The sequence below is a fragment of the Ailuropoda melanoleuca genome, chromosome 3, assembly GCF_002007445.2.
Source record: "Ailuropoda melanoleuca isolate Jingjing chromosome 3, ASM200744v2, whole genome shotgun sequence".
NCBI lineage: Eukaryota > Metazoa > Chordata > Mammalia > Carnivora > Ursidae > Ailuropoda > Ailuropoda melanoleuca.
In genome coordinates, this window is record NC_048220.1 from 102,100,273 (window position 1) to 102,126,429 (window position 26,157).

General features: G+C 47.9%; 1 protein-coding gene across 9 annotated transcripts; it reads left to right on the forward strand.

Annotated features, from left to right (window-relative positions):
• Positions 1-142: 142 nt before the first annotated feature.
• Positions 143-26,157, forward strand: FAXDC2 (fatty acid hydroxylase domain containing 2). Of its 9 annotated transcripts, none has more exons than XM_034656825.1 (10): positions 277-402; positions 12,191-12,358; positions 13,575-13,622; positions 15,610-15,701; positions 15,833-15,936; positions 19,533-19,654; positions 23,338-23,543; positions 24,028-24,133; positions 24,500-24,666; positions 25,446-26,157. In XM_034656825.1, exons 3-10 carry the CDS (start codon positions 13,575-13,577, stop codon positions 25,600-25,602), a joined length of 1,002 nt encoding a protein of 333 aa, XP_034512716.1. In that variant the 5' UTR covers positions 277-402; positions 12,191-12,358; the 3' UTR covers positions 25,603-26,157. The 9 variants fall into 9 exon arrangements, with proteins under 9 accessions (XP_019652973.1, XP_002917212.1, XP_034512716.1 ...); XM_034656824.1 differs by lacking the exon at positions 12,191-12,358 and adding an exon at positions 8,565-8,717 and having other exon boundaries at positions 282-402; XM_034656827.1 differs by lacking the exons at positions 12,191-12,358; positions 13,575-13,622 and adding exons at positions 659-814; positions 8,565-8,717 and having other exon boundaries at positions 285-402.

Below are 26,157 nucleotides of genomic sequence, written 5' to 3' on the forward strand. Positions count from 1 at the left end.
TGGGACAGCAACATCTTCCTAAGCAGAGGAAGATGAAGGAAGTTTTTAAAAAGAAGAGGAAAAAGCCCCAAGTTTGGCCACATGCCCTCCTTCAAGCTCCTACGTGAAGTGCCCATTTCCTCTCGGCTTTCCTTTAAGGAGATGTCCTTCAGCAAGAAGGGCGTTCTTTGTCTCCAGTCCACGCAGACCCAAACTTTTTCTGTCGTCACGTGCCTGGCCCGAGCCAGTCGGCTGCTCTGTAACTTGATCACTGTGACCGGCCTCCCCAAGCCACCAAGGAGCCGCGCGGCTGGGCAGCGGCGCAGCGACAGCAGCCGCCGAGGTAGGGGCCCAAGGAGAAGCGGAGGCCAGCCTGGGCGGCGGCGGGACGTAGGAGGAGCTGGGACACGGTCCAAGGCAGAGGTGAGCGGGAGCTTCCGGGGAGGGAGCTGTTCGCCACCGTCTGGGCGCTTCCGAGTTGCCTTAAAGAAAGGCAAAGTGCGTTCTTGTCCCCTCCACTCCTTCTCCATCTTCCCCCGCGGACAGAACAGGTGTGATTTGCCTGTGAACAGTGTCCTGGGACGTCTTCTCGCTGACGCGAGCCCCCTTCATGGCCCTTGCTGATATCTGCAGGCTGTGCCTTTGTGCCATCCCCTCCTCTGTACCCTTATTTTTCTAGCAACTGACAATCCTGTCAGATGGACAGGGTTTGGCTTCACAGCCCTGTGAATAAAGGAGAAACTCTCAAGTCAGAACTCGAAAGAGGAAAACCCAACAGCAAGTCTGCCGGGAAGCAAAGTACTTCTGTGACCTGCCAGGATCACCTGGAAGGCAGGTAGCCAGTGTTAACTGTCTTCAAACTGTGAAGTGCCAATATCAGCGTGAGAGTTAGAAATGGACAGCCATCTCAAAGCTGTCTTGTTGCAACATACTACGATTTATCTAGAATTACTAGGAGTTTGGCGATTCCCAGGAAGGACTCCCGCAAAGCTTACTGGGCAAGAGGGTGCAGTCAGTGTGAGTAGATGCGGGTGAACGATAGGGCTGGTAGTTTTCAGGTGCTCGTACAGGCCCTTGGGGCTCCAGGCAAGCAATACAGGATGCGGACTGGGGTTTGCTTCAGGTTCGTGTGCAATTCCAACTACATGTCTCAGGCTGAGACATCAAGATTCTGAAATCAATTTGATAAAACAGAAATGCTCGGAACATCAGCCTCTGGCTTTAGAAAGGAAAGGCCTTGTAAGTACCAGGGAAAGTGGCAGGTACATTCAAAGCAAATGTTGGACACCTTCCTAGAGGGAAAAAAAAAGAAAAGAAAAACCAAACCAATGCTTTTTATTCAGTCCCCTTCTTTCGTTTATTCAGCAGATACTTCCTGGGTGTCTGCTACTTGACAGGCTTATGTCTAGAGCTGCGGATCTCCCAGTAACGAAGAGGCAGGCTCATTTCCACAGCCAGGCAACCAGGCGGGACAGGCAGTTCCAAAGAGTACACATACCCTGCAGCAAAGGCAGCGAAGGGAACATTGGTAGAACAATCTGGAGTCTTCTGGGTTCAGAGTTTCACCTTTCTTTCAGGCATTTCGTCTTCTTGAATGACAATCTTTTCATGCATAAAAGTCTCGCTTGTGCGCAGACCTTGGTCACAGCCCCTCCCCAAAAGCTTCCTCACCAGAGGCTTTAGGTTGTGCAACTGCATTTCAGGTCAGTGTCCTTAGCCCGGAGGTGGCCTGCCCAGCTTTTCCCAAGAATATGAACGGCCAGAGAGCAGAAGCTGAAGTAATGGGAGTTCTTGTCCTCCTGTCAGTAGCCCTCTCCTGGGGTCATTTCCCACTTGTGAAAGAGAATTTGTACTCTTCCAAACACACATGCAGGGCCCAGCGAAGTCTCAGGAAGCCTGGATTTTCCCAGAAACCGTGTGGAGTTTGGAATAAGTCAGTTATGCTAATTGAGGCCAATCTTCTTTGCTTATAAAATAGAACAGGTTGATTAGATGATCAATGAGGTCTTATTTGTCTTTTTTTTCTCCTCTGAAAGTAAATAATTCTAGTAATTTCACAAGATGTTTACAAATGCACTGTTTACAAAGAAACAGTACACAGTCATATAAAGACAATATATCTTATACCTATAAAATGGGAACACTCATCAACTGCAGAATATTCAGGGACCTAGAATCTGAAAGAAAATTGGAAAGAGGGCACCTGGGTGGCTCAGTCTGTTAGGCATCTGCCTTCGACTCAGGTCATGATCCCAAGGTCCTGGGATCGCATCCCATCGGGCTCCCTGCTCAGCAGGCAGCCTGCTTCTCCCTCTGCCTGCCTTTCTCCCTGCTTGTGCTCTTTCTCTCTCTCTCTCTATCTGACAAATAAATAAGACCTTAAAAAAAAATCTGAAAGACTCAGGCGGCAGACAAAACTTAAACAGTCCCTACTCCTCCCCCCTCCCCCCATTCCTCTGTTCTGTATTCACATTCCGAGGTCATGAACATCAGCTCGAGCCTCACTGTATCATTTTCCTAGACTGGGGATAAAAAGTCTGCATAGTCAGAATCATCTGCTTTCAAAAGAACCATGCTTAAAAAGTATCTAATTTGGATAATCTCTCAGTATATCAAATTCCCTTTAAAGGGGAACCAATACACTGTTACAAAGTATTAGAATATTTACCTTTATTTCTCTTCCCTAAATGCATTCCCATCATAAATGCAATTTCATATTCTCCTCCTACATACTTTCTCACTTGAAAAATCAAAGCTATAGAGTATTACTTTATTAAATAGGGCAAGAAGCGTGTCCTATTCATCTTTGTATCCCCTACGGCTACCATTGTATCTGGCATACAGTAAACATTTCTTGAAAAAATGATTAATATTTTAGAGAAAACGTGTTCTGTTTTCCCTCTGGTATTAAAACACATGCACGCGCGCGCACACACACGCAGTGTCTAATCCATTATTCATGGCTAATAGAGGCTGATCTCATTCCTTTGTGTTCCTTCACAATCCTGATGCCCACCCCGCATGCATCAACATCAGCACATGCTACATTTTTTGCAGACTCAGGTGGTATAATAAGCACTGAAATCAAGTTCTGCCATTAAATAGCTGTGTAATTTGAAGCTGAACACTGAACCTTTCTATGTCCCCATGTCTTCCGATGGAAAACAGGAGCATCTGAATTGAAGGGCTCTAAGATCACATCTAGTGTTAGATGGGGAGACTTTAAAAGGTAAAGAAAAAGGTCAGAGAGAAAAAGCACAATAAAAATGTAATGATTTTGCACCTTAACATATTAAATATTAATAATTGTTGTTGATTTTGTTTGCCAAAATTTCTAACTTGAGCACTCCCATTGGCAATCGTTGTTAAGGAACTTCTGTGGTTGAAGACACGTGTGCTTGCCATGTTTGGGGGCTTTCCTAGAACCTTTCTTTTTTTTTTTTCTTTTTTTTTTTTTAAAGATTTTATTTATTTATTTGACAGAGAGAGACAGCCAGCGAGAGAGGGAACACAAGCAGGGGGAGTGGGAGAGGAAGAAGCAGGCTCATAGCGGAGCCTGATGTGGGGCTCGATCCCATAATGCCGGGATCATGCCCTGAGCCGAAGGCAGATGCTTAACCACTGTGCCACCCAGGCGCCCTTCCTAGAACCTTTCTGACAGACTCCATCCTCTTAGAACTGAAAACATGTCTGCTGGCAGGTAGAGAGGCACAGAAGACAAGCTGCTTTGGCATAAAATATTCAGTGGAATATAGGGTTGTGTAGCTTAGAGGAGTCAGCCACCTAGATAAATATCTTGGGAGATAGTATGTGGGTGTATTAGCTTAGCTGAAGAATAAATGTTAGGAAATGCTTCATTGCATCCACTGAAATCAGATGTGGACAGACACATGTGACTCCCACAGCCAGAGACGCCTTCCCACCACCAGAAGATAAACAGTCACCTTTCCTTTGGCCAGAAGGTTTACCTGGAGCCGACGGTTCCCAGGTCCAACTTAGATATCAGCCCCTAATCCCTCAGCCCAGCGGCACCTCAGTTTCCATCACATGGACACAGTGGGCATCAGCACTTTGCCTTTGGTTTTGTTTTATTTTTTTAAGATTGTATTTATTTGAGAGAGAGAGAGAGCACGCACATGAGTGGCGAGGGGGCAGAGCGAGAGGGAGAAGCAGACTCTCCACTGAGTAGGGAGACTGACGGGGGCTTGATCTCAGGAACCTGAGATCATGACCTGAGCCGAAGGCAGACGCTTCACTGACTGAGCCACCCAGGCGCCCCAGCACTCTGCCCTTGCAATCAAGCAGAACTGCCTCCTTCCAGGGTCAAGGTCTCATGGTGCAGACAGTCATCCTAGTCTCTTTTAGTTTTTAATTTTAATATCTGGTTCTGTTTATTTATACTTTATAGCCAGTCTCCATCTCAAGAGTTTGAAATAGCTTCCAATAAAGGATATACACAATAGAACAGGTGCAAATAAGTAAAAACTGACCAGAAACCATCCAGCACTCAATAAAATGCCTTTCATACTGTTTTGAGTTGTGATCTGTAGAGAAAAGAACCAGGGGCGCCTGGGTGGCACAACGGTTAAGCGTCTGCCTTCAGCTCAGGGCGTGATCCCGGCGTTATGGGATCAAGCCCCACATCAGGCTCCTCCGCTGTGAGCCTGCTTCTTCCTCTCCCACTCCCCCTGCTTGTGTTCCCTCTCTCGCTGGCTGTCTCTGTCTCTGTCGAATAAAAAAATAAAATCTTTAAAAAAAAAAAAAAAGAAAGAAAGAAAGAAAAGAAAAGAACCAGATGCTTTATTGCCATCGCTCTTCTTTGGGACCATGTAAAGTTGTTCACCACCACCAACACCCCCCCAAAAAAGGAGAAGAAGAAACAGGGCACTGGTTCTTAATCAGAGTTACTTTTAATAATCAAATGAAAACTATGGAGATTTCTATCCTGAAAAATGAACATGAAAAAATTGGCCTACAATTTCAGGGGAAACAAAGACTTCTCATAGGAATTGAAATTATTCGGATTTAGAGAAATGGAAAGCTAATTAAAGAGAGAGCTAATTACTCTACAAATCTTCAATAAAATATTTCCTACAAGTGGGCATTGAATTTATTTAAAAAAAATTTTAACAGTTCTATAATTTTCTGAATAGGTAAAGTATACTCAAGGTACAAAATTCAAAAGGCAGGAAACGGCATATAGTAAAAAGATAGACTTCCTTCTACCCTGCTGCCCAGTGGCCCAGTTCACCTCACCAGAAGCTACCACTGTAAACAGTTTCTTAGATATTCTTCCAGCAATAGTCGAACATTCTGTATATTATCGTATGCATACATAAACAGGACACACACACACACACATGTTCCACACATTGGTTTTTTTCACTTAATACTTGTGGAGAGTTCACACAAAGTTGCCTTATTCCTTTACTGGCTGAAAAATGTTTCACTACTGGATGTACTATATTTTATCTAACCAATTGCTAACTTGCTTTCTAATCTTTAGCCATTAAAAACTGTCACATTGAACACCTTTATACATACATCATTTTTTATATAGGACTGTATGATAGGGGAAAAAATCCCCCAAAGTGTAATTGAGCATTAAATTTAACTCTGAGCTTCCTGGCAGCCAAAGCAAAAAGGTAGGAACCAAAACGGATTGCCTAAATTCTTTTTTTGCGCTTCACAAAAAAACATACCACTTCTTCCAAAAAGGAAAACTACACCATTTTCTTTATAGAATTTAGTATCTGTATCTTCATACAAAGTACATTGCTTCTTTTGGAGAATTAAATAATGGAGTAGGGAGTATCTTCAGTGGTAGTTTTGATATTCATGTGGTAGATTCATACATCTATCTAGGTTTTTTTAAGTTTTTTTTAAAGATTTTATTTATTTATTTGAGGAGTGAGAGTGAGTGAAAGAGAGCATGAAGCAGGGGGGAGGGAGAGGGAGAGGGAGAAGCAGACTCCCCTGCCAAGCAAGGAGCCAGATGTGGGGCTCAATCCCAGGACCCTGGGATTATGACCTGAGCTGAAGACAGATGCTTAACTGACTGAGCCACCCAGGTGCCCCTATTTTTTTTTTAAGTTTTTATTTACATTCCAGTTAGTTAAAACAATAAATAAATAAATAAATAAATAAATAAATAAATAAATGCCGGTTAGTTAACATACAGTGTAATTAATATTAGTGTCAGGTGTACTGTGTAGTGATTCAGCACTTCTTACAACACCGGTGCTCATTACAACACGTGCCCTCCTTCGTCACCATCACCTACTGCACCCATCTCCCCGCCCACCTCCCCTCTGGTAACCATCAGTTTGTTCTTTACAGCTAAGGGTCTGTTTCTTGGTTTACCACCCCCTCTTTTTTTTTCCCCTTCGCTCATTTGTTTTGTTTCTTAAATTCCATATATGAGTGAAATCATATGGTATTTGTCTGACTTATTTCTCTTAGCATTATACTCTCTAGCTCCATCCACATCGTTGCAAATTACAACGTTTCATTATTTTTTATGGCTAAATACTATTCCATTGGGTATATATGTGTATATATACATATATGTGTATGTGTATATATACATATATGTGTGTATGTATATATATGGCATATATATTACATGTATATATATTCCACACACACACCCCACATCTTTATCCATTCATTAATCGATAGACACTTGGGCTGCTTCCATAATTTGGCTATTGTAAATAATGCTGCTGTAAACATCGGGGGCATGTATCCCTTTGAATTAGTGTTTTTGTATTCTTTGGGTAAATACCTAGTAGTGAGATTGCTGAATCAAAGGGTAGTTCTATTTTTTTAAAAAAAGATTTTATTTATTTATTTGACACAGAGAGAGAGACAGCAAGAGAGGGAACACAAGTAGGGGGAGTGGGAGAGGAAGAAGCAGGCTCCCAGCAGAAGAGCCTGATGTGGGGCTCGATCCCAGAACCCTGGGATCATGACCTGAGCCGAAGGCAGATGCTCAACGACTGAGCCACCCAAGCGCCCCGGGTAGTTCTATTTTTAGCTTCTTGAGGAACTTCCACACTGTTTTCCACAGTGGCTGCACCAGTTTGCATTTCCACCAACAGTGCAAGAGGGCTCCCCTTTCACCCTGTCCTCGCCAACACCTGTTGTTTATGTTGTTGATTTCTGCCATTCTGACAGGTGTGAGGTGATATCTCATCGTAGTTCTGATTTGCATTTCCCTGATGCTCAGTGATGTGGAGCATGTTTTCATGTATGTGTTGGTCATCTGGATGTCTTCTTTGGAGAAGTGTCTATTCATGTCTTCTGCCCATTTTCAATTGGATTATTCATTTGGGGGGCATTGAGTTTGATAATTTCTTTATATACTTTGGATACTAACCCTTTATCCACTATGTCATTTGCAAATATCTTCTTCCATCCTGTAGGCCACCTTTTAGTTTTGTTGATTGTGTCCTTGCTGTGCAGAAACTTCTTATTTTGATGTAGTCCCAGTAGTTTATTTTTGCTTTGGTTTCCCTGGCCTCAGGAGACCTATTTAGAAAAAAGTTGCTACAGCCAGTGTCTGAGAAATTACTGCCTGTGCTTTCTTCACGGGCTTTTATGGTTTCAGGTCTCAAACTTAGGTCTTTAATCCATTTTGAGTTTGTTTTTGTGTATGGCGTATGACAGTGATCCAGTTTCATTCTTTTGCACATAACTGTCCAGTTTTCCCAACACCATTTGTTGACAAGACAGTCTTTCTCCCATTAGATATTCTTTCTTGCTTTGCTGAGGATTAATTGACCATATAATTGTGGGTTCATTTCTGGGTTTTCTATTCTGTTCCATAGATCTATGTGTCTGTTTTTTGTGACATCTATCTTAATTTTTTAAAAGTATGATCTAGGGGCGCCTGGGGGGCTCAGTCGGTTGAGCATCTACCTGCCTTCGGCTCAGGTCATGATCCTGGGGTCCTGGGATTAAGCCCCGTGTCAAGCTCCCTGCTTGTCGAGGAGTCTGCTTCTCCCTTCCCTCTGCCTCTCCCCCGCTCACAACTTGTGCCCTCTCTCTTTTCCTTGCTCACTTTCTCTCAAATAAATAAAATCTTAAAAAAATTTTTTTTAAAGTATGATCTAACTAAAACCCGGCATTCCTTGGATAAACTAAAATGAAATCTAGGAGGAAAATGTTCAGTTTTGAGGTTGGAGACCATGTGTCTAGGCGTGCAGAGAAAACCTGGGCATTGTCCTCTTCTAAAGATTTCTTGGGGAACGCATGGGTGGCTCACTCTGTTAAGCATCTGCCTTTGGCTCATGTCATGATCTCAGGGTCCTGGGACAGAGTCCCGTTTCGGGCTCTCTGCTCAGCGGGGAGCCTGCTTCTCACTCTCCCCCTGCTTGTGCTCTCTCTCTCTCTCTCTGACAAATAGATAAAATCCTAAAAAAAAAAAAAAAAAGATTTCTTGGGTATGCTGGATCTCCTGCCCTGCTCATATTTTCTTAGCTCTGGCCTAGACCTCTAGCCTAGTACTTTCCATATAGATCTTGGAATGATGGGTTTATGTATCTAAACTGAGAGTTTCTCATTTATCCTTGCATCTCCAGGGTTCCTTGCACAAAGTAAGTTCTTCTAACTATTCCTGGAAGGAATGGATGAGCTGGTAGAGATCAGAGACCATGTTGCGTTAGCTTCGCGAGCTCTTGGCGAAGATAATGGTGATGCTGAGTGGAGAGAATGCTAGGACGAGACTCTGGCTTGTAAGTGAAGTTCCCACAGTACAGCAGTCCTGGAAGCTTAACAAATAAACCCCAAATCCTTCTGTTTCCTTCCCCAGAAGGGATGGTTATCTCAACAGGGTCAATAGAGCCTTTCGCACTTGCCACCAAGAACCGAGGACGGAAATCCAAGGTGATAGAAAAGTTCCACCTGTCTGCAAATGATCTGCAGACACTGAGATCCCCAAGTCTTTCTCAGCTTACGGCGTTTCCTTTGACGCTGAGTTGCTGATCATTAAGGCGCTTGACAGGCTGAGCCCCAAAGGTACTAGCACCACTACCTTCCTCATGCTAAAGCACTGTGCTTTCCAGAACTCCAGGCAGCACACTCCCAGGTTGACACCGACCCTGGCTTGTCCAAGAATCCTATCCCTGTGGAAAGGGTGACTTCTCGGAACGGGCGCTATCCACATGGAGGGTGTGGAGCAAACTTGGAATTGGGCCAACAGGAACTGCTCAAGACACGCAGATGGGGAAAAATGTTATTTAAGGGAGAGCTTTTGGAAGTCCTTTTAAACCCAGATTTTTAAGTAACATGCGCTGTCCGAGATGGAGTGCAGGGGTGTCTGCTGCAGGTTGGGGCTGAGACTTGCCGTCCTAGAGTGCCTGCTCCGCTATCCCTCTGGAAGCCTGGGGTGGTAAGGAATAGGACTACAGTGCACTCACTAGCACCCAAGCAAGCAAAGGACTCCTGGCTGCCATCCTGGGTCAGACAAGAGTGAATGCTGGTGGCTTTGCTCCAGTCCATTGCTCCTCTTCCATTGCTTTCCATGAGAACTCACTGTGAGGCAGAAGTCCACACCTACAGGCCTGCTAACAGGTTCCCCTTCTGTCATTTGGAACAGAGGGAGCTGGAAGAAGGAGCAGGGGTGGCAAGGTGGCTGGCCTCAAGTGGGGAGGCGTGGGGGGAGGCAAAGAGTGGCTGAAATTCTTTCTCCTGCCACCATGTGGGGATTGGGCTGACACCACAGTAAGCCCTCTGGTGTCTTTCCTTAAATCCGCTGTGTCTCCCTGACTGGGTATCAGAGGTCCCAGTGTTCCTCCCTGACAGCTTTTCCTCTGAGCTGACCGCATCCCTCCTACATAATGCCATCCCAGTGGAAACGGTGAGCAGCTCGCAAATCACCTCCTTCTGCTGTGCTCACTCCTCAAACCCTGGAAGGCACTCCATACGTCACCGTTGTCTTTCTTCAGCCTAAGTGTTCTACAAGAAATGCGGGTCAAAGAGACGCAGTATTTCCTAAGGTCATAGCTGGTAAATGCGCACCTTGAATAATAAAACCGAGTACAATCAAACACAAAAGAATAAAATATCCTTAGAGATACTGAAAGTTGGGCTCTGATCCCGGCTGTGCCATCTACAAACTCTGGGAGGTCGCCTGCCTCCTTTATCTAGGCTCCTTCATCCTCGCCCCAGGGCAGGACCAGATGATCTGGAATGCTCCTCTTCAGCCAGCTTACGACCCTCTTCAATAGGGAAAATCCTCAGTGCTGGTGAGGATATAAGTTTAGAACCCTCATACACTGCTTTTGGAAATGTAAAATGGCGCAACCACTTCACTTTCCCGAAAAGGTTCAATGTCGTTACCATATGACCCAGCGCTTCCACCCCTAGGCACATATCCTGGAGAAATAAAAACATCTCCAGGCAAAAGCTTGTGCGTGAATGTTTACCGCAGCATTGCGGTAGCTGCAGAGTGGCAACAGCCCAAATGTCCATCAACAGATGAATGGATAAATGAAATATGATATATCCACGTAACAGAATGTTACTTGGCAATAAAAAAATGAAGTACCCATCCATGCTACAGCATGGACCAACCTTGAAAACACTCTCAGTGAAAGAAGCCACTCGCAAAGGGCTACATAGGGTATGATTCCATTTATCGGAAATGTCCAGAATAGGCAAATCCACAGAGACAGAAAGTGCGTTACTGGTTGCCTAGGGCTAGAGTTGGGGGGCAGGGTAGAAGAAGAAAGGGATCGGAAATCGATGAGTAAAGGGTGCAGGGTTTCCCTTTGGGGTAATGGAAACGTCCTAACATTAATTGTGGTGATGAATGCACTACTCTATGAATATACTAAAAGCTGAACGTATACTTTTAAAAAAGATTTTATTTATTTATTTGACAGAGAGAGAGTGCGTGTGCACAAGCAGGGGGAGAGGCAGGCAGAGGAAGAGGGAGAAGCAGGCTCCCTACTGAACAAGGAGCCAGATGTGGGATTTGATCCCAGGACCCTGGGATCATAACCTAGCTGAAGGCAGACGCATAACCATCTGAGCCACCCAGGCGCCCCCTCATTGTAGCTTTTATTCATATTTCTCTTATCATAGGGGAGGTTCAGCATCTGTTCAGTTCAAAGTCCATTTTTATTGATTTATTTTTCTCATATACTAAATTCATATATGTCTGTTTCTGGACTTTCTCATCTGTTATATGTGTCTGCCTATTCAATGCGCTAGCACGACACTTGTGATTATTAAAGCTTTACAGTAAGACAGGTAGTGGGATACTGTACAAAGTCAAGCTGGCTGGGAACTCAGGGCAAGTGCGAGCCCCAACCACCCAACTACCAGATCCAGCCGCTGTCCCAGGCTGCCTCTTTCCCAGGAAAATTATGGCATTGTCTCAAATATGGAGAAATGCTTTAAGTTTGTTGTAAAAACACTTAATAGGAATGCCGGGAAGCTACTGGAAAAGGCCAAGATTAAAAAGGGCACACAGAAGTTGCAAGAACGCATACCAAAGACACAAACCATCAGAAAAACCAAGCAATTAAAAACAACAACAAGCAATTAATTTCTAGAGAATAAGGGCTAAAGTTGATGCCACAGCAGCCTGGGACCAAACTGCAATGACAACGAACAAAGGGCAATCTGTGGCAGGTGTCGTCTGATCTATGGGTGCCACACTGAGGAGTATGAACGTGGACAAAGGATTTCTGCCCTGAAGGATAAATATCGTAGATATTTTGAGAAAGGATGAGAGAGAGATCACCCACATTCGCGTAACTTTCATTACAGTATTTTGTTTTAACTGTTCTATCTTACTGTTGTTATTAATCTCTTATTGTGCCTAACTTATAAATTAAACTTTATTATAGGTATATATGTATAGGAAAAAACATAGGCTATAAAGTTCAGTGCTACCCGCAGTTTCAGGCACCCACTGGGGGTCTTGGGATGTATCCGCCATAAATAGGAGGGGACTACTGCCTCCAAAAATAGTGAGGATTCTACCTTTTCCTTCCCAATTCTTTACCTTTGCTTATTTCCTCTTGTCTAATTGTGTGGACGAAGGCCCCATTGAATGTTAAAAGTAGTGGTGATGGTGAACATAGCTCTCTTGTTCAGGACTTGCAAAGGCTTGTGCTCTCTTAAAGTCCAGCTCCAGCTCCAAGCCCAGGTCCTCTCGGCCCCCATCCTGAGGCCTTTCCTGCCATTCTCTTCTCAGTTGCTGGACTTCATCTTCTATCGCTAGGCTTGGTTTCAACTGGACCATGAGCAACTTGAAGGCCGTGTCCTTGCCGTGGATTTCCCTGTGTGCCTTGCAGTATCCACCCAAGACCAGGGCCTGGTACAGAGTAGATCCCAATGGGTCATGCTTGCTTGACTAAATCAGGTGGGTTGGATCGCATGATGTTGGTGATATCTCCCCCAGTGGGTAGACTGAGGGAAGTACTGTCCTGTAGCAATGCAAACTTCTAGCTTCCATTTTCTGCCAAGAAGAGGGGATGGGAGTGAGGACTGGGTGAGAAGACATTTGCCAAGGCCGCCCTGTGCCCCATACACCTCAGGCGATGGCCATTCCCTTTACTAACCCACAGCCCAGAGCTTGCGTAGCCGGGGTTGACAGCGAAGTCCCTCAGGACCGCGTCAGGAACAAGTCTAACAGGCACTTTCCTCGGCTCTACCCTAGAAGACTCTGATTTTGAGCGTAGCCTGGAAATCTGAGTTTCGGCCAACCCCCAGGTGACTCCGACATAGGGGTCCCCGAGGTGCATCTGGGGAGACACTGGCCCCACGAACCAGACCCTGTGCTTGATCCGCCCACTCACTGTACATGTGTTGCGCACCTACTGTGCGAGGCCCGAGGAAATGCGCACCAGAGAGCCTGTCCTCACGGCCCTTACAGCCTCCCAGCAGACGCGCAAGAGGGAGACCCTCCTGTTATGCTCATCTGACAGCGAAGGAAACCGAGGCTCAGAGAGGACATTTTGACCAAGGTCATAAGACTAGTAAGTGATACACACAATTACGATAGAACCTTGAGAAAAGGGTCGGCTTTCCAGACTCACTGTCTTAATGATTCCTGCATATAAATGCACCCCTCGCTTGAGTCCTGTTGCACAGTTTACAAAACGCTTCTCGTTCAGTTAGCATGACAAATACGCGCTGGGTGTGATAAGCTGACTCCGCAGAGCTTGCGCCAGCCGTCCAGGCAAGTCAGCGGCCAAGTCCTGGCTTCGCTCCTGGTGCCTTGGTGCTCTAGGCCGTCGCAGTTAGGGGACAGCGGAAGTGTGGCGGGACGACGTCTTCTGAAGGAGGCAGGGAGCGAAGCTCTTCCAGAGGGTTCGTCACAGCTCATCTCTAGAGAGCCGTTTCCGCGCAGACGGAGCCCCCGCTGCCAACTTTCTGCTCCATGTTACCTGTCCCCACACCGGTCCCATCTCCAGAGGCCGAGCCCAGACAGGGGCTGCCCAACCCCCCAGATGACGTTAATGAGTCGCCAGCGTTAAAAATCCCAGCTAGCCATTCCCCTTGACTTTCTTCAGCCTCCACTTCCTTGGCTGCCTCTGAACACGACAGTGTGACGCACGGGCGCTTTCTTATTCCAGATGAAGGGAGAAGCTGGAAGCATGCAGCGTCATGAGAAGCCAAAGCAGGTAAATGCCGGCACCCCACCCGCCAAGCTAGTGAGCACACAGCCATTGACTCCTTCCACGGCGCCGCGCGCTGCGTATTTGAGGTCTCCCCAGGGTGTAGGGCTAGCTGACACATTGGTGGTGGGCTCATCTCAGTAGCTGAGCGAAGACCCCTGGACTCCAGGCTGCCGCGGAATCAGGCCCCGTTGCTCGCGTGCGGGAGCAGGATGGCATGGGAGGAGCTGAGAAGCCTGAGAGCTGTTCTCCCATTGTCTCTGGGCCCCTAAGAATGCCCCATCCTGCAGGCCTTTGAAACCACCCCTTTCTATAGCGGCTCCAGAGACGGGAGAAGCCCCCTGGGGGCTGGACGCTGGGCTGGGAACCAGCTCTTGACCCCAGCTGACTTCCCTACCGCGCTCTTTCACTTCACAGAGACCTCTGGCCTGTTGATAGTCCTTTCACTTGGGCTGCCAGAGAGGGAGAAAACACAATCCCTGGGGGAAAAAATCAAATAAAAAAAGCTAATCCTGTACGTGAAACTGAGGTTTTTAATTTGATTTCGCTTGATCTGATTACACTCAAATGAAAAATTCCTAGCGAGTCTGGAAAAGTTCATGAAAAGGGTCCTCTGAATACTAAAAAAGGAATAATTGCAAAGCCCAAGTTGAATGTCCAGCAAGCTTGGGGGTGACCTTTCAATGGCCTGCTTAAAAGAGCAAGTTCCTCTGACTGGTCCGGTCCATCCAGCCCTCGAGGAGAGACGGAAAAGTTCGTTTCCAGAGCTCAGGACCCTAAGGAACACTAGTGCTTCAAAAACCTTTCACCGGCCACGGAAAATAACTTCGTTCACGTTGGTCTTTCGATCAAGAATGGGATGGGGTAAGCTGAAAAGAAACAATCCAGGGCAGACTCAGGTTGCTCTGAATGGGTACGTCAAAACAGCCTGCTCCTTCAGGGCTCCAAAGTCTGGATTCAATTGTAGCGTCCTAGTAGATCAGCTTCCCTTCCCCCAGCACCCCCTGAGCGTGGGTACATGGTCCGATTCACTAACTGCAGAGGAACTTCAGGCACACGTCTCTAGGGACCACCACAGCCAGTTCTCTCCCGGGGAAGGATATAAGCAGACGCCATCTGGGCTTAGAAATAGACGAGGGAAGGGACATTTGTCATTTCTGTACCCGGGACAATGGAAGTTGGTGACACACTTGGCAGCATTTTCCTTCTCCGAATCTGGCACCTTGCTTGAGCATCAGGCTTACAATGATCTCTGCTAGCGACTATTGGCGGGGACTAGGCAAGGGACCTCCCGGGGATTGCCAGGGGTCTGTTCTTTGCCCCTGGAACTGCCCATTATCCGGTGCAGCCGGCAGGCCAGGCTCATCTCACTAGAAGTGGAGGGATTATTAAAAGTCAGAACGTGTGTTCATTCATTCTTTTCTTCACAAGCAAGAGGGTGATGGGGAAGGGGAAGGAGACCTGGCCCATGGACAGATGCTGCAGATCTTTCTGTGATGGCTGTCTCAGCCTTGCCTGCCCGCTGGAATTAGTTGGGGAGCTTTAAAAAAAAACATAGAGACCCAGCTCCCACCCTGGAGACTCATGTAATCAGGTGGGGAAGGAGCCTGGGCACTGGGATTTTTTAAAAGCTCCCATGCGATTCCAATGCACAGAGAATGGGCATCTCTCTTCCACAAGAGGATGGTAATGAAGCCCCAATGCTGGGGAAGGCTCACCTGTCCATCTCAGGGAGACAGAACTGCTTGCCGGTTTCTCTGGAGTCAGGTTTATTCTCTTCCCTCCCCCAACCTTCAACTCTCATTTTCATAAACACACCCAAGAACTCTTGATAAGGAAGAGCCTCCCATGAAGGCTGGGAAAAGGTCAGCAGATGTGCGATGCTGACGTGGTTGAGATCCTGATCCCACATCTTTCCTGCCAGGACTCAGTACGAGCTGCCTGTGTCAGCAGGAGGCTTGCTGGGGCCTGACCCTTTCTCACCTTCCCCTAGGAGGGACACACCTGGGGCTCCATGAGAAGGACGGCTTTCATCCTGGGCTCTGGCCTTCTCTTGCTCGTGGCCTTCTGGAACTCAGCCACATGGTGAGTCTGTGCAGCCAGCTCTCATGCAGGACCTGGGGGCCGTGTTCTGGTGGTCTGGAGGCGGAGCATGGAGTAATGAGCTATCCACCCACCAGGCTTCACCCAGAAACCTGAATGATTTTTCTTCCAAGGCATCTTCAGAGATTCTGGGGCGCTTCTGGCTATTTTTGGCAAGCCCAGTGGGAGAGGCTGCTGTCGACATTCGAAGGGAAGGAGTGGACCCTCTACATTATAGGTGAGGTTCCCAAACCACGAGTGCTCAGGGTTCGGGTACACGATCATAGCTTAATTCTTTGTCTCTGGTTTTCTTCTCTACTTTGAGATTTCTCAGCTCCTTATTCCAAGCAAGGAAGACTTAAAAGTTTAAAACAGTGGTAATCCCAAAGAGTGCTAATCATAGGAAATTTGAAATGGATGCCTAAGGATATCTAAGAAAAGAACCTGAGACTCCCCTCCCCCCAAAATAGAAAAATTAAACAGAACAAAACAAAACCCCCATGTGGGTGAAAATGAATGCATGTTTAGAGTAATAATCCTGCTTCTGGATGTCTGGTCCGCAGAGAGCTGCTCTATCTCCCGTGAGACTGTATCCTCGTCCCTGGTGTAATCTAGCTCTTGGGGCTTGACAGCAAGTGGTCACTTAATAAATATTTACTGATGTTGTGAATGACTCCCAACAAGCCAAAGAATATGTGGTGGGAGAAAAAGGCATTTCTACATAGTACTTATAACAGCATTATCTACAGTGGTGAGATGTCCTCAATCACGGGTTCATGCACTCAAAGAATACTTATTAGTGTTACTCTATGCCAAATTTTTATGGAGGATATAGAGATATTTCAGATGAAGTGTTTACCTCATTTAAAAAACTACGTCACTGGGGCACTTGGGTGGCTCAGGCAGTTAAGCGTCCAATTCTTGATTTTGGCTCAGGTCAGGGTCTCACGGTCCCGAGATGGAGCCCTGCTTCAGGCTCGGCTCTCAGTGGGGAGTCTGCTTGGGATTCTCTGCCTCTCCTCCCTCTGCTCCTCCCCCTGCTACCTCTGCCTCCCACGCATGCACGCTCTCTCAAAATAAATAAATCTTTTAAAAAATAATAATTAAAAAACTATGTCACAGTCTAGAGGGGAGATAAAAAAAAAGTGCCAGTTGTCACAAAGCAAAAGTACAAATAAAATGCCCCTGACAATTGTTTTTAGCTGGAAGAACTCTGAAAACAGGCTAAACATTAAATATGACAGGTTTGGGGCGCCTGAGTGGTTCAGTCGTTAAGCGTCTGCCTTTGGCCCAGGGCGTGATCCCAGCATTCTGGGATCGAGCCCCACATCAGACTTCTCCGCTGGGAGCCTGCTTCTTCCTCTCCCACTCCCCCTGCCTGTGTTTCCTCTCTCTCTGGCTGTCTCTCTCTCTGTCAAATAAATAAAATCTTTAAAAAATATATATGACAGGTTCAATGCAAGCTGTCATTGAAGTCATTGAAAAGAATACCACAGATTGCAAACATGTATGGAGAAAGTGGTGGGAAAGCATTTGATATATTTCTGTTACAATGATGGGAAAACTGCCTTTCACCCCAATGATAAGCAAATATGAAGGAGATCAAATATTTGTAATTTTAAGTATTACAGCCGGAAAAAAGTTCAAGATCTTCTCTTGTTGGGGATTATATTCTTTATTCCACAAGGACCCTTTGGATCTACAAGGAGGCGCTACCTTGATGGATTGATTGCCCACTAGGCAACCACCAACCTAACATTTTTTTTTCCCAAAATAAGAAAACATGTAATTTCTGAGAATGAAAGTAAATCCATGTTCATTGTTAAAAATTAACACCAGACAATTCAAATAAGCATAAAGTGAAAATCACCCATTATTGTATCCAAGAAATAACCACAGTTAATATGTTAGTATAGATGGTATACATATAAATATAAATATATATATAAATTGTATATATAAATTAGTATAAATATAGAAAGGTCTATATGGGATATATGGTTGAATTTATAAGATATCAACTATTTTTTTAACTATTCTTTTTTCACTGAATAGATTGTGGACATCTTTCCATGTCAGTTAGTATAAACTGACTTACTTTTTTAAGCTGCCCTGTCGAGTCCGTTGTATAGAGATACTCTAATCCATTCCCTATTAATGGACACTCAGGCTCCTTAAGTGTTCTATTGTGGGTTTTTTTAAATGCGGTAATGGATATATATGTGTATGGACATGTGTGGCCTTTTTCTTTCTTTTTTTCTTTTTTTTCCTCTTTTTGTTGCTTTTTTTTTTTCTTCAGATACTGCCAAAGTGCTCCCTAAGAGACTGAGTTAATCATATTTCCCCACAGTGCTGGCCAAGTATTTTTCAGGTCCCAGCTGGCACAGGTACTGGGATTTCTGGTGGGAGCAGGAAGGGTATGGGAGGAGCAGAGCAGAGACACATTAAGTAAAATGCCCTGCCCCTTGGGATATTTAGAAGGAGGAGGCAAAACATGGACAAAGTTAATAGTGCAAGAGTTAGGTAACATTGCATTGTCATTTGAATAACTGCCAATCGGGACGGACAAAGTGCTTGTTTGTTCAGAGTCAGAGATCAGAGATTCTTGAGACGACTTCACAGGGAAGTGGGATGAGGAGCAAAAAAAGCCGTATCTAAATTTTTGAAGTATGGATCAGCATTTTCTAAAGTATCCTGCAGAACATCAGTGCTGTGAGATGTGAACGGGTGGAGTGGCCATACAATTTATCATCCAAAGAGGGACATTTGAGAGAGTAAGTGAGGTGTTAATAATTATGCTAGACTGGGGCGCCTGGGTGGCTCAGCCGTTAAGCATCTGCCTTCAGCTCAGGGCATGATCCCAGGGTCCTGGGATCGAGCCCCGCATTGGGCTCCCTGCTTGGTGGGAAGCCTGCTTCTCCCTCTCCCACTTCCCCTGCTTGTGTTCCCTCTCTCGCTGTCTCTCTCTGTCAAATAAATAAATAAAATCTTTAAAAATAATGATAATAATTATGCTAGACTGCCTGCTGTCCATTGAAACTGTCCTGGGCAAACAGGGATGCATGGCCATCCTACCCTTAGGTGTTCTGAGAAAATAGAGTACCTGGGTTAAAAAAAAAAAAAAAAAAAAGACCAGGAAAGGCTGAGCTTAACAAAGTCAAACGGGTTTCTCTGCTGCAGGAATTCTTAGAGCCGTTAGCAGGCTAGCCTGGACCCTGGCTCTCCAAGAAAGCAGGGTATGAACACTGTTTCACCAAGGAGCGCCTTGAGAGAGGAGTTTTCCACTTTGGGAGCTGCTGGCTAGATGTCTGAAGTCCCACTGCTCAGTTAATAGGGTCATAGCAATTAGGTTCCTGACTGACTCCTAGTCCAGTGCTCATCGGGAACCTATCCTACCAAGCATCTCCTCTGCTTCTCCCTTCCTTGGGAAATCATGAAGTGTTCGATGGGCACAGACTCCCAGATGTCAACCTAAAATTATCTGTAGTTTATTTATTCATTGTGGTATTCTATGGTTTATGTATTATAAATATTCTTTATTTCTATTTAACAAATTTTTGTGGGTTTTTTTGGTATTCAACCACCTAGAAGATTGTGGTCTCCATTTTAAAACTAAGAACATAGAGACACTCCTTAAGTGACCTGGCCAAGTTCCCCCAGCTAGTTGGTCACCCCAGGACTCAAGGTAGGCCCTCTGGCCCGGAGCACCAAGACTTCCCTGGAAGGGACGGTCCACCACGCAGCCTTAGTCACCCTCCAGCTCGTGTCCAGTTAATACGGGAGCTGCGAGCGCCTGAGGTCCCCTGATTGTTTCCTTCTGCTCCCCAACCTTAGGTGTTACCCAGGTACCCAATCTGCTCTTCTGGAGCTTCAACGGGCTGCTACTGGCGGTTGACACAACCGGAAAACCTCACTTCATCTCCCGCTACCGAATTCAGGTTGGCAAGAATGAACCAGTAAGTGTGCTGTGGCTTCTCCTGGGCAAAGCACAGAAGGCAAGAGCAGAAACCACACTCACAGTGCTCGTCGCGGCCCCAGGACAGAGCATGGCCGCTGGGAGCCATTATTGTGTACGAGGGTCCCCCAGTGAGAAGGTTGGAGAGCGGAAATCATCTGCCCCAGATCTCAGAGCCAGGCAGGCAGGACACATGCTCTGGTCTTCTCATTCACAAGCCTGGCTCTGTGCCTACCTGGGCTGGGGTCAGCATTTTGGGAACCATTGTGCCCTGAGCCCAGTCACCCACTTGGTGTTCTGACAACCTGCAAGAGCCTTTTCTTACGCAAGAAGTTCATTCTTAACCCGATTCTTTCCCCAGCTCCACACAAACCACATTCTGGCTCCCTTCCCAGAGAAGACAATCATCTTTTAATTATCCGCCCAGGTGCCTAGGTGGCTCATCTCAGTATCGCGGCATTCGGCCCCTGCCCAGCACTCCAGAAAGCAGAATGGGTGAAAAATAATGCCCTTGGCCCAGGCTTTCGGAATCGTCCCCTCTTGCACCAGAGCTGCTGGCCAGGCTCATGGCCCCGCTCACCTGAGACCGTAACCGCCAGCCAGCTAGGGGGCTTCCTCCAGGTCGAGCTCGGCAGGCACAGACTGGGGCCACTGTCAAAGCCAGTGCTTGGCTGTTGAGAGTCCTTCATCTGTCAGACAGCGGCGGTCTCCTTACGAGGCCCCGTGAAGTAAACGCTCAAGGCCAGGTACTGTCATAACCTTCATGGTTCAGATGAGGACACAGCAGGCTCTGAAGTGTGACCTGGGTAGATGACTCACGCTCAAGCTCTCTGACCCCAGGGCTTATGCTGTCAACCACCAGGCCGCATCGGCTCTCGTGGATCACCTACCATGACAACTTTCATTGTGACAGACTACAATGGTTGGAGAGCTGCGCAGGGAAGGTCTGGTTGCGTATTGCAGAAGCTGAGGTTCGGAAAGGAGCAGTGACTAGCTCAAGGTCAGAGTGTCACTAGGAAGCAGAGCCAGGGCTCCTCTCATCGGACTCCAGGTGCGGGGCTCCTGCAGTGTGGGCCCCTGCGGGCGCCCAGCCCCCTGCCCTGGTTGCTCTCCCGCTCTCCTGGATAGCCAGTTCGCACCTTCTCCTCCCTCCTCACATCCCCAACACCTCCTTGCCGGACCTCCGGGAGGACAGCCTTGCTTCCTCCTTCACTTAGGAAACAGGGGCCAGCAGAAGAGAGACCCCCCAGACTCTCTCCACATCAGCCTGCGAGCCGTACCTGCAGCCAGGCCCCTTGAAAGAGCTGTCTGTACAGTATCCAACTCCTCTCTGTCCACTCTTTTCTCCCAATAGTTTGTAATTATGAAAAATCGTAAACATAGATACAGAAGTTGAAAAAAAGCAGTACAATGATCACTCATTCACACTGCCCAGATTCGCCACTTTTAAACATTTCACAGTATTTGCATTATCTAGATGTAAAAATACAAATACATATGCATCTATAATTTTTAGCTTGACCATTTGAAAGTAAGTTCCAGACATTACAAACCTCACCCTCAGTCCTTCAGCCGGTATGTCCCCAATAACCACAAACCCATCATCTCACCTCTTCTGTGAACTTCCTCTGGTCTGGCCTTCGCCCCCACTGCTCCACCTCAACTGCTCTCGAAGGCTCCTCTCGTTAGCCCTGGCAGGGGCCTTCGCAGCTGCTGGTCCCCGCATTCCTGCTCTGTGTTCTCCTACCTGGCTTCTCCACTTCTCCCGTCTCAGTGGCCGCTCCTTCACGGTCTTCCTTTCGGTCTCTCCTCTTCTCCCCCGCCTCTTAATGCTAAGCATCCTGGGGTTCAGGCCTTTCTCTCTGCCTCCGTCTTCACCCCCTCACTTCTCTCTCCCATTGTCGGGATCTATATGCCGACAGCTCACAGATTTTCGTCTCTAGCCCAGAACTCTCTTCTGAAATCCAGGCTTAGATTGCCAAAGGCCTCTTTGACATCTCCCATGTGACATGTCCCCAAGAGAACTTCTGATCATCCGCTCAAAGACTGCCACCCACAACCCCCCCAGTCTGAGTTCACAGCAGGGCCGCCCTCCACTGCCTGCACCTGTCTGAGCGGTCATCTGCTCCCGTCTATAGGGCTGCAGGTTCCCCTGTTCTCCCTGTGTCTGTTCTTGCTCCTCCACAGTCTGTGGTCCACACAGCGGCCAGAGTCATCCTGTAAGAGTTTGTCACTTCTCTGCTCACCATGACCCCCCATTTCCCTTGGAGCAAAAGCCAGTCTTCCCAATGACCCACAGGGCCCTCTGTGCTCTCGCTCCTCCCCACCGTTTTGGCCTCACCTCCTCCTTCTCCTCTCCTGTCAAGGATGCCTTCAGTGTGCAGAGAGCCTTTTCACCAGCAGTGCCCTTCGCCTGAAGACTCCCTCCCCGCAGGTATCTCTTCCCCTGCCTTCCTCATCTCTTTGTTCGCATCTTACCGTCTCAGTAAAGCTCACCCTGACCATTCTATTTAAGCTTATTGGTGCCAGGAATAGAAGCTCAGTGAGGGAAGGAATCTTTGTTTTGCTCATTGCTTGCTTCCCAGCACATAGGACGCTGCCTGCAACGTCAAGGCTGCTCGAGAATTATCAGCTGAGTAACCGAAGGAGTAAACACGTGTGACGCCCTCGGTCAAGGGTTCCGGAAGGGGTGTATGGCTCTTCTACAGGCGCCTTCAAACCAGGCTGGCCAGAGCCGGTTTCGCCATGGGATGGACCTGAAAGCTTAGAGACTTCATTCACGCAGTGGCTGGAAAAGCTGGAGGAGGAGCAAAGCCTGAAGGCTGAGGACCCCGCAGAATTTGGCCTTACCTCGCAGCCAGAACCCCTCCAGCTCACGGAGGCAACTCAGGGAGAAAGCCTTTCTGACCAGTCCCAAACCAGTCCATCAGGACCCAGGAAGTGACCCGTGGTCTGGGGCTGTGCCAGCGAGTCCCGGTGCTCTGAGAAGGGAAGGGTCAGGTACTGATTCTCGGGCCCATACTGGCTCTAGTACTGAGGCTCAGCGGGTTTGAGGTCTGGGGCCCGCTCTGCAAGGAGAACCTGGACAGACTGCTCAGGCAGCCCCATCCTGGCAGCCCCACCATGAAAACCAGGGAGACCAAGTCACAGCAAGTCCAGTCAAGCCCTGGACAGGCCGCGCTCTGGCTCAGCTTCTCTTCACTCAGGGCCTCGTCCAGGGAGGCTGGGCCACATGAGGAGGCAGGTGACCTTGATCTCTGCACCTGATCATGGTCAAGCCACTGTGGATGAGGAGGGGCTCAAGGGCTGAGGAAGGGTATCAACCTGAGAGTTAATGGGCTTCTTCAAGTACCCTGGAATCACCCTACAGTGCCTGTCAGGAAAACGTCTGGGTCTGGCCAGAGAAATGGGGAGAACAGTGGTGACAGCCGCAGGAAGAAGGCAGGCTCAGGCCAACTGAAAGCTGCTGAGAAGGGAGTTTCCAAAAGCAGGGGTATTGCCAGATGGTTCCACCCCAGGGCTTGGGCAGCAGTCAGGGGCTGCTGGATATGGTCAAATGTCACACCTAGCACCCACCCCAGAGTGAGGGCCTCCTGTGAGCGGGTCACAGTGAAGCCATTTCTAGAAGGGAAAGACCTACTTCTCACACTCTTGTCCCTCTCCCTCCTTCCTTACCTCGGGCAGGTGGATGCCGAGAAACTACGCCAGTCAATCCGCACAGTTCTGTTCAACCAGTGGGTGATCTCTCCGCCCATGCTGGTCCTCCTCTATCCCATCCTCAAGCTGTGGGGAGACCCCTGCCGCCGAGAGCTACCCACCTTCCGCTGGTTCCTCCTGGAGCTGGCTGTCTTCACTCTGATTGAGGAAGTCCTGTTCTACTACTCACACCGGTGAGCAGGTCCCGGCCCAAGCACAGCTGCCTCCTCACTCTCCTAAGGCTCACTTCTGAGGGAGGAAAGCGAGGCCTCAACCACCGCCACCTGGCCTCTACTTAGTTAGCATGGACACAGCTGTTTGTTCCACAACCGACAACTTGAGGCAACTGAGAAGTGTCCAAGGAAGAGCCTTCTGAATTCATGCGTGTAGTGGGGCCGTTTCCCATTCGTTTCCTTATTATATCCTTGTGGGCACCATCCCCACCATCCCCACAGCTAGTACAACTGAGATAGAGAGAGGCAAAGTAACCCACCCCCAAATTATGCAGCCTAACAGGTGGGGTTAGAACTCGGAGGCAGGTCTGTCCGAGTGCCGATCCAATGTGCTTGAGACTTTGCACTAGGTGGCCCTCCTAGCTCCTAACTTTGGTTTCTCGTGGCCTGGTGGGAAAGGGAAAAGGGAGATGGGCAGATTATTAACTATTAATTATTTCCCCAGGCTCCTTCACCACCCAACATTCTACAGGAAAATCCACAAGAAACACCATGAGTGGACAGCTCCCATTGGCGTGATCTCTCTCTACGCCCACCCTATCGAGCATGTGGTCTGTAGAGCTCTCCTCTCTCCAGAGGCAAAGGGCAGAGGGCCCCAACCACCTTCCCTAAGGCCTCCCGCAGAGAATTAGACCATCGTGGCCCCTTCACCCTCCTTCCCATTCAGCAGCTACCATTTGTTGTTGACCTAGTCTATGCTGGGCTATGCAAGATGCCCAACATAAGTTATCTCAAACAGTAACTTGTCCCAAAGTTATAAAGCTGAATGGCCAGCGAATCAAGGTCCAGAAACCCTTTCAGCCTCTCCAGATCTGAGTCAAGGAAGTCTTCCTGGAACCACCGTGGGGCAGAGTGGACCCCCTTTGGGTCCCCTCCATCTCTCTAGGGCCCACCTTCAAACAGCCCTCCCCTTGCAGGTCTCCAACATGCTGCCAGTGATGGTGGGTCCCATAGTAATGGGCTCCCACTTGTCCTCCATCACCATGTGGTTCTCCTTGGCCCTCATCATCACCACCATTTCCCACTGTGGCTACCACCTACCTTTCCTGCCTTCACCTGAATTCCATGACTACCACCATCTCAAGTAAGACCTCCTTTCCCACTGTGGGTCCTTGGGCAATAGCCTTCCCTCCTGGAGCTTCCAGGAGCAGACACGACGCCCGTGTCTCAGTTTCAGTGTGCTGGTGCTAGTGGAGGGAGTGGTCTGGAGGTTGGAGAATAATGATCATGCTGGACCCAAATCACCTTGCTCTTTTCCTTCTTCCTGACACTGGGTCTTCCGGCACCTGTGGATTTTTAACCTTTACTTAGGTCCTGGGCCCTTTGAGTATCTATTGTAAGCTATGAACACTGCCAGAACAACGCATGTACACATAAAAAATACCGCATGCAGTTCAAGGGGAGTTCTCCTCTTTGGAAGCCTCCAGACTTTTGCAAGTATAGTCTATGAACCTCCAGCACCATAATCACCTGATACCTTGATAAAATGCAGGTCTTGGGTTCCACGCCACATATGCTGAACCAAAGTATGTGGGGCAGCAGGACTTGAAAACTGCATTTTAGTCACTGTTCTAGGGGATTCTGATGGAGGCGGTCCCTGAACCTTCCTGAACAAGCCAAGCTCTGCCACAGGTTCTGACTTGGGTGTGTTGGACTCACATAGCTTTTCAAAGGACGATCACAGGTTTCCAGTCCGGAGTGGGATACAGGAGCCCAGCAATGTGTACAACTCCCTGGGATATTCTTTTGGAGGTGGTCAGCACAGTTGGGGATGGGTTTGGGGTAGGAGGGCTTAGAAATGTGAGGCTGGCACAAATGAAAAGAACAGCACACCAGCCTCCCGCACCTTCCTCTCTCCTCCAGGTTCAACCAGTGCTATGGGGTACTGGGGGTGCTGGACCACCTCCATGGGACTGACACGGTGTTCAAGCAGACCAAGGCCTACGAAAGACACATCCTCCTGCTGGGCTTCACCCCACTGTCTGAGAGCATCCCAGATGCCCCGAAGAAGACGGAGTGAGAGAGGGCCCAAGGGCCATCCTGGCTGTCCCCCTCAGTGGACTGTTAAGGTGGCCAGAGGCATTCTGATTGCACCTAACTTGTTCCTTCAGCCATGCACTCTCTAATGACGGCACCACTGGAGCAGGGGGTTAGATCAGCTTCCTAGAAAAGCAGGGCCAAGGATGGGGCCAGGGCTCCCCCAGCTGCCCCTGTTGTTCCTCAAAAGGACCAGGAGTTGGCTTAAGGAAGGATGGAAAACAGCTCCCCAGAATGGAGGCCAGTGAGAAGAAACCACTTTTAAGAGCAGTCCTGGTGAGTGCCCCTGGTCCTTTGCTGTGGAAGGGGAGAGATGACCCCAGATGACCTTTTTATGGCCTAGACAAGACACAGAGATTGCAAAGGTAGCAGTGAGATAGGAAGTTACTACCGACTCCAAGGAGAGCTCCTCCTGGTACCAGGGGGTGAGGGAACTGGAAGGTATTGCTTTGCCCCTTCCTGTCCCCAAAAACTTTTCTCATACCCTAATCTGGCCAGGGCTAGGACGCCCTCATTGCCAAAACACACACACACAGAG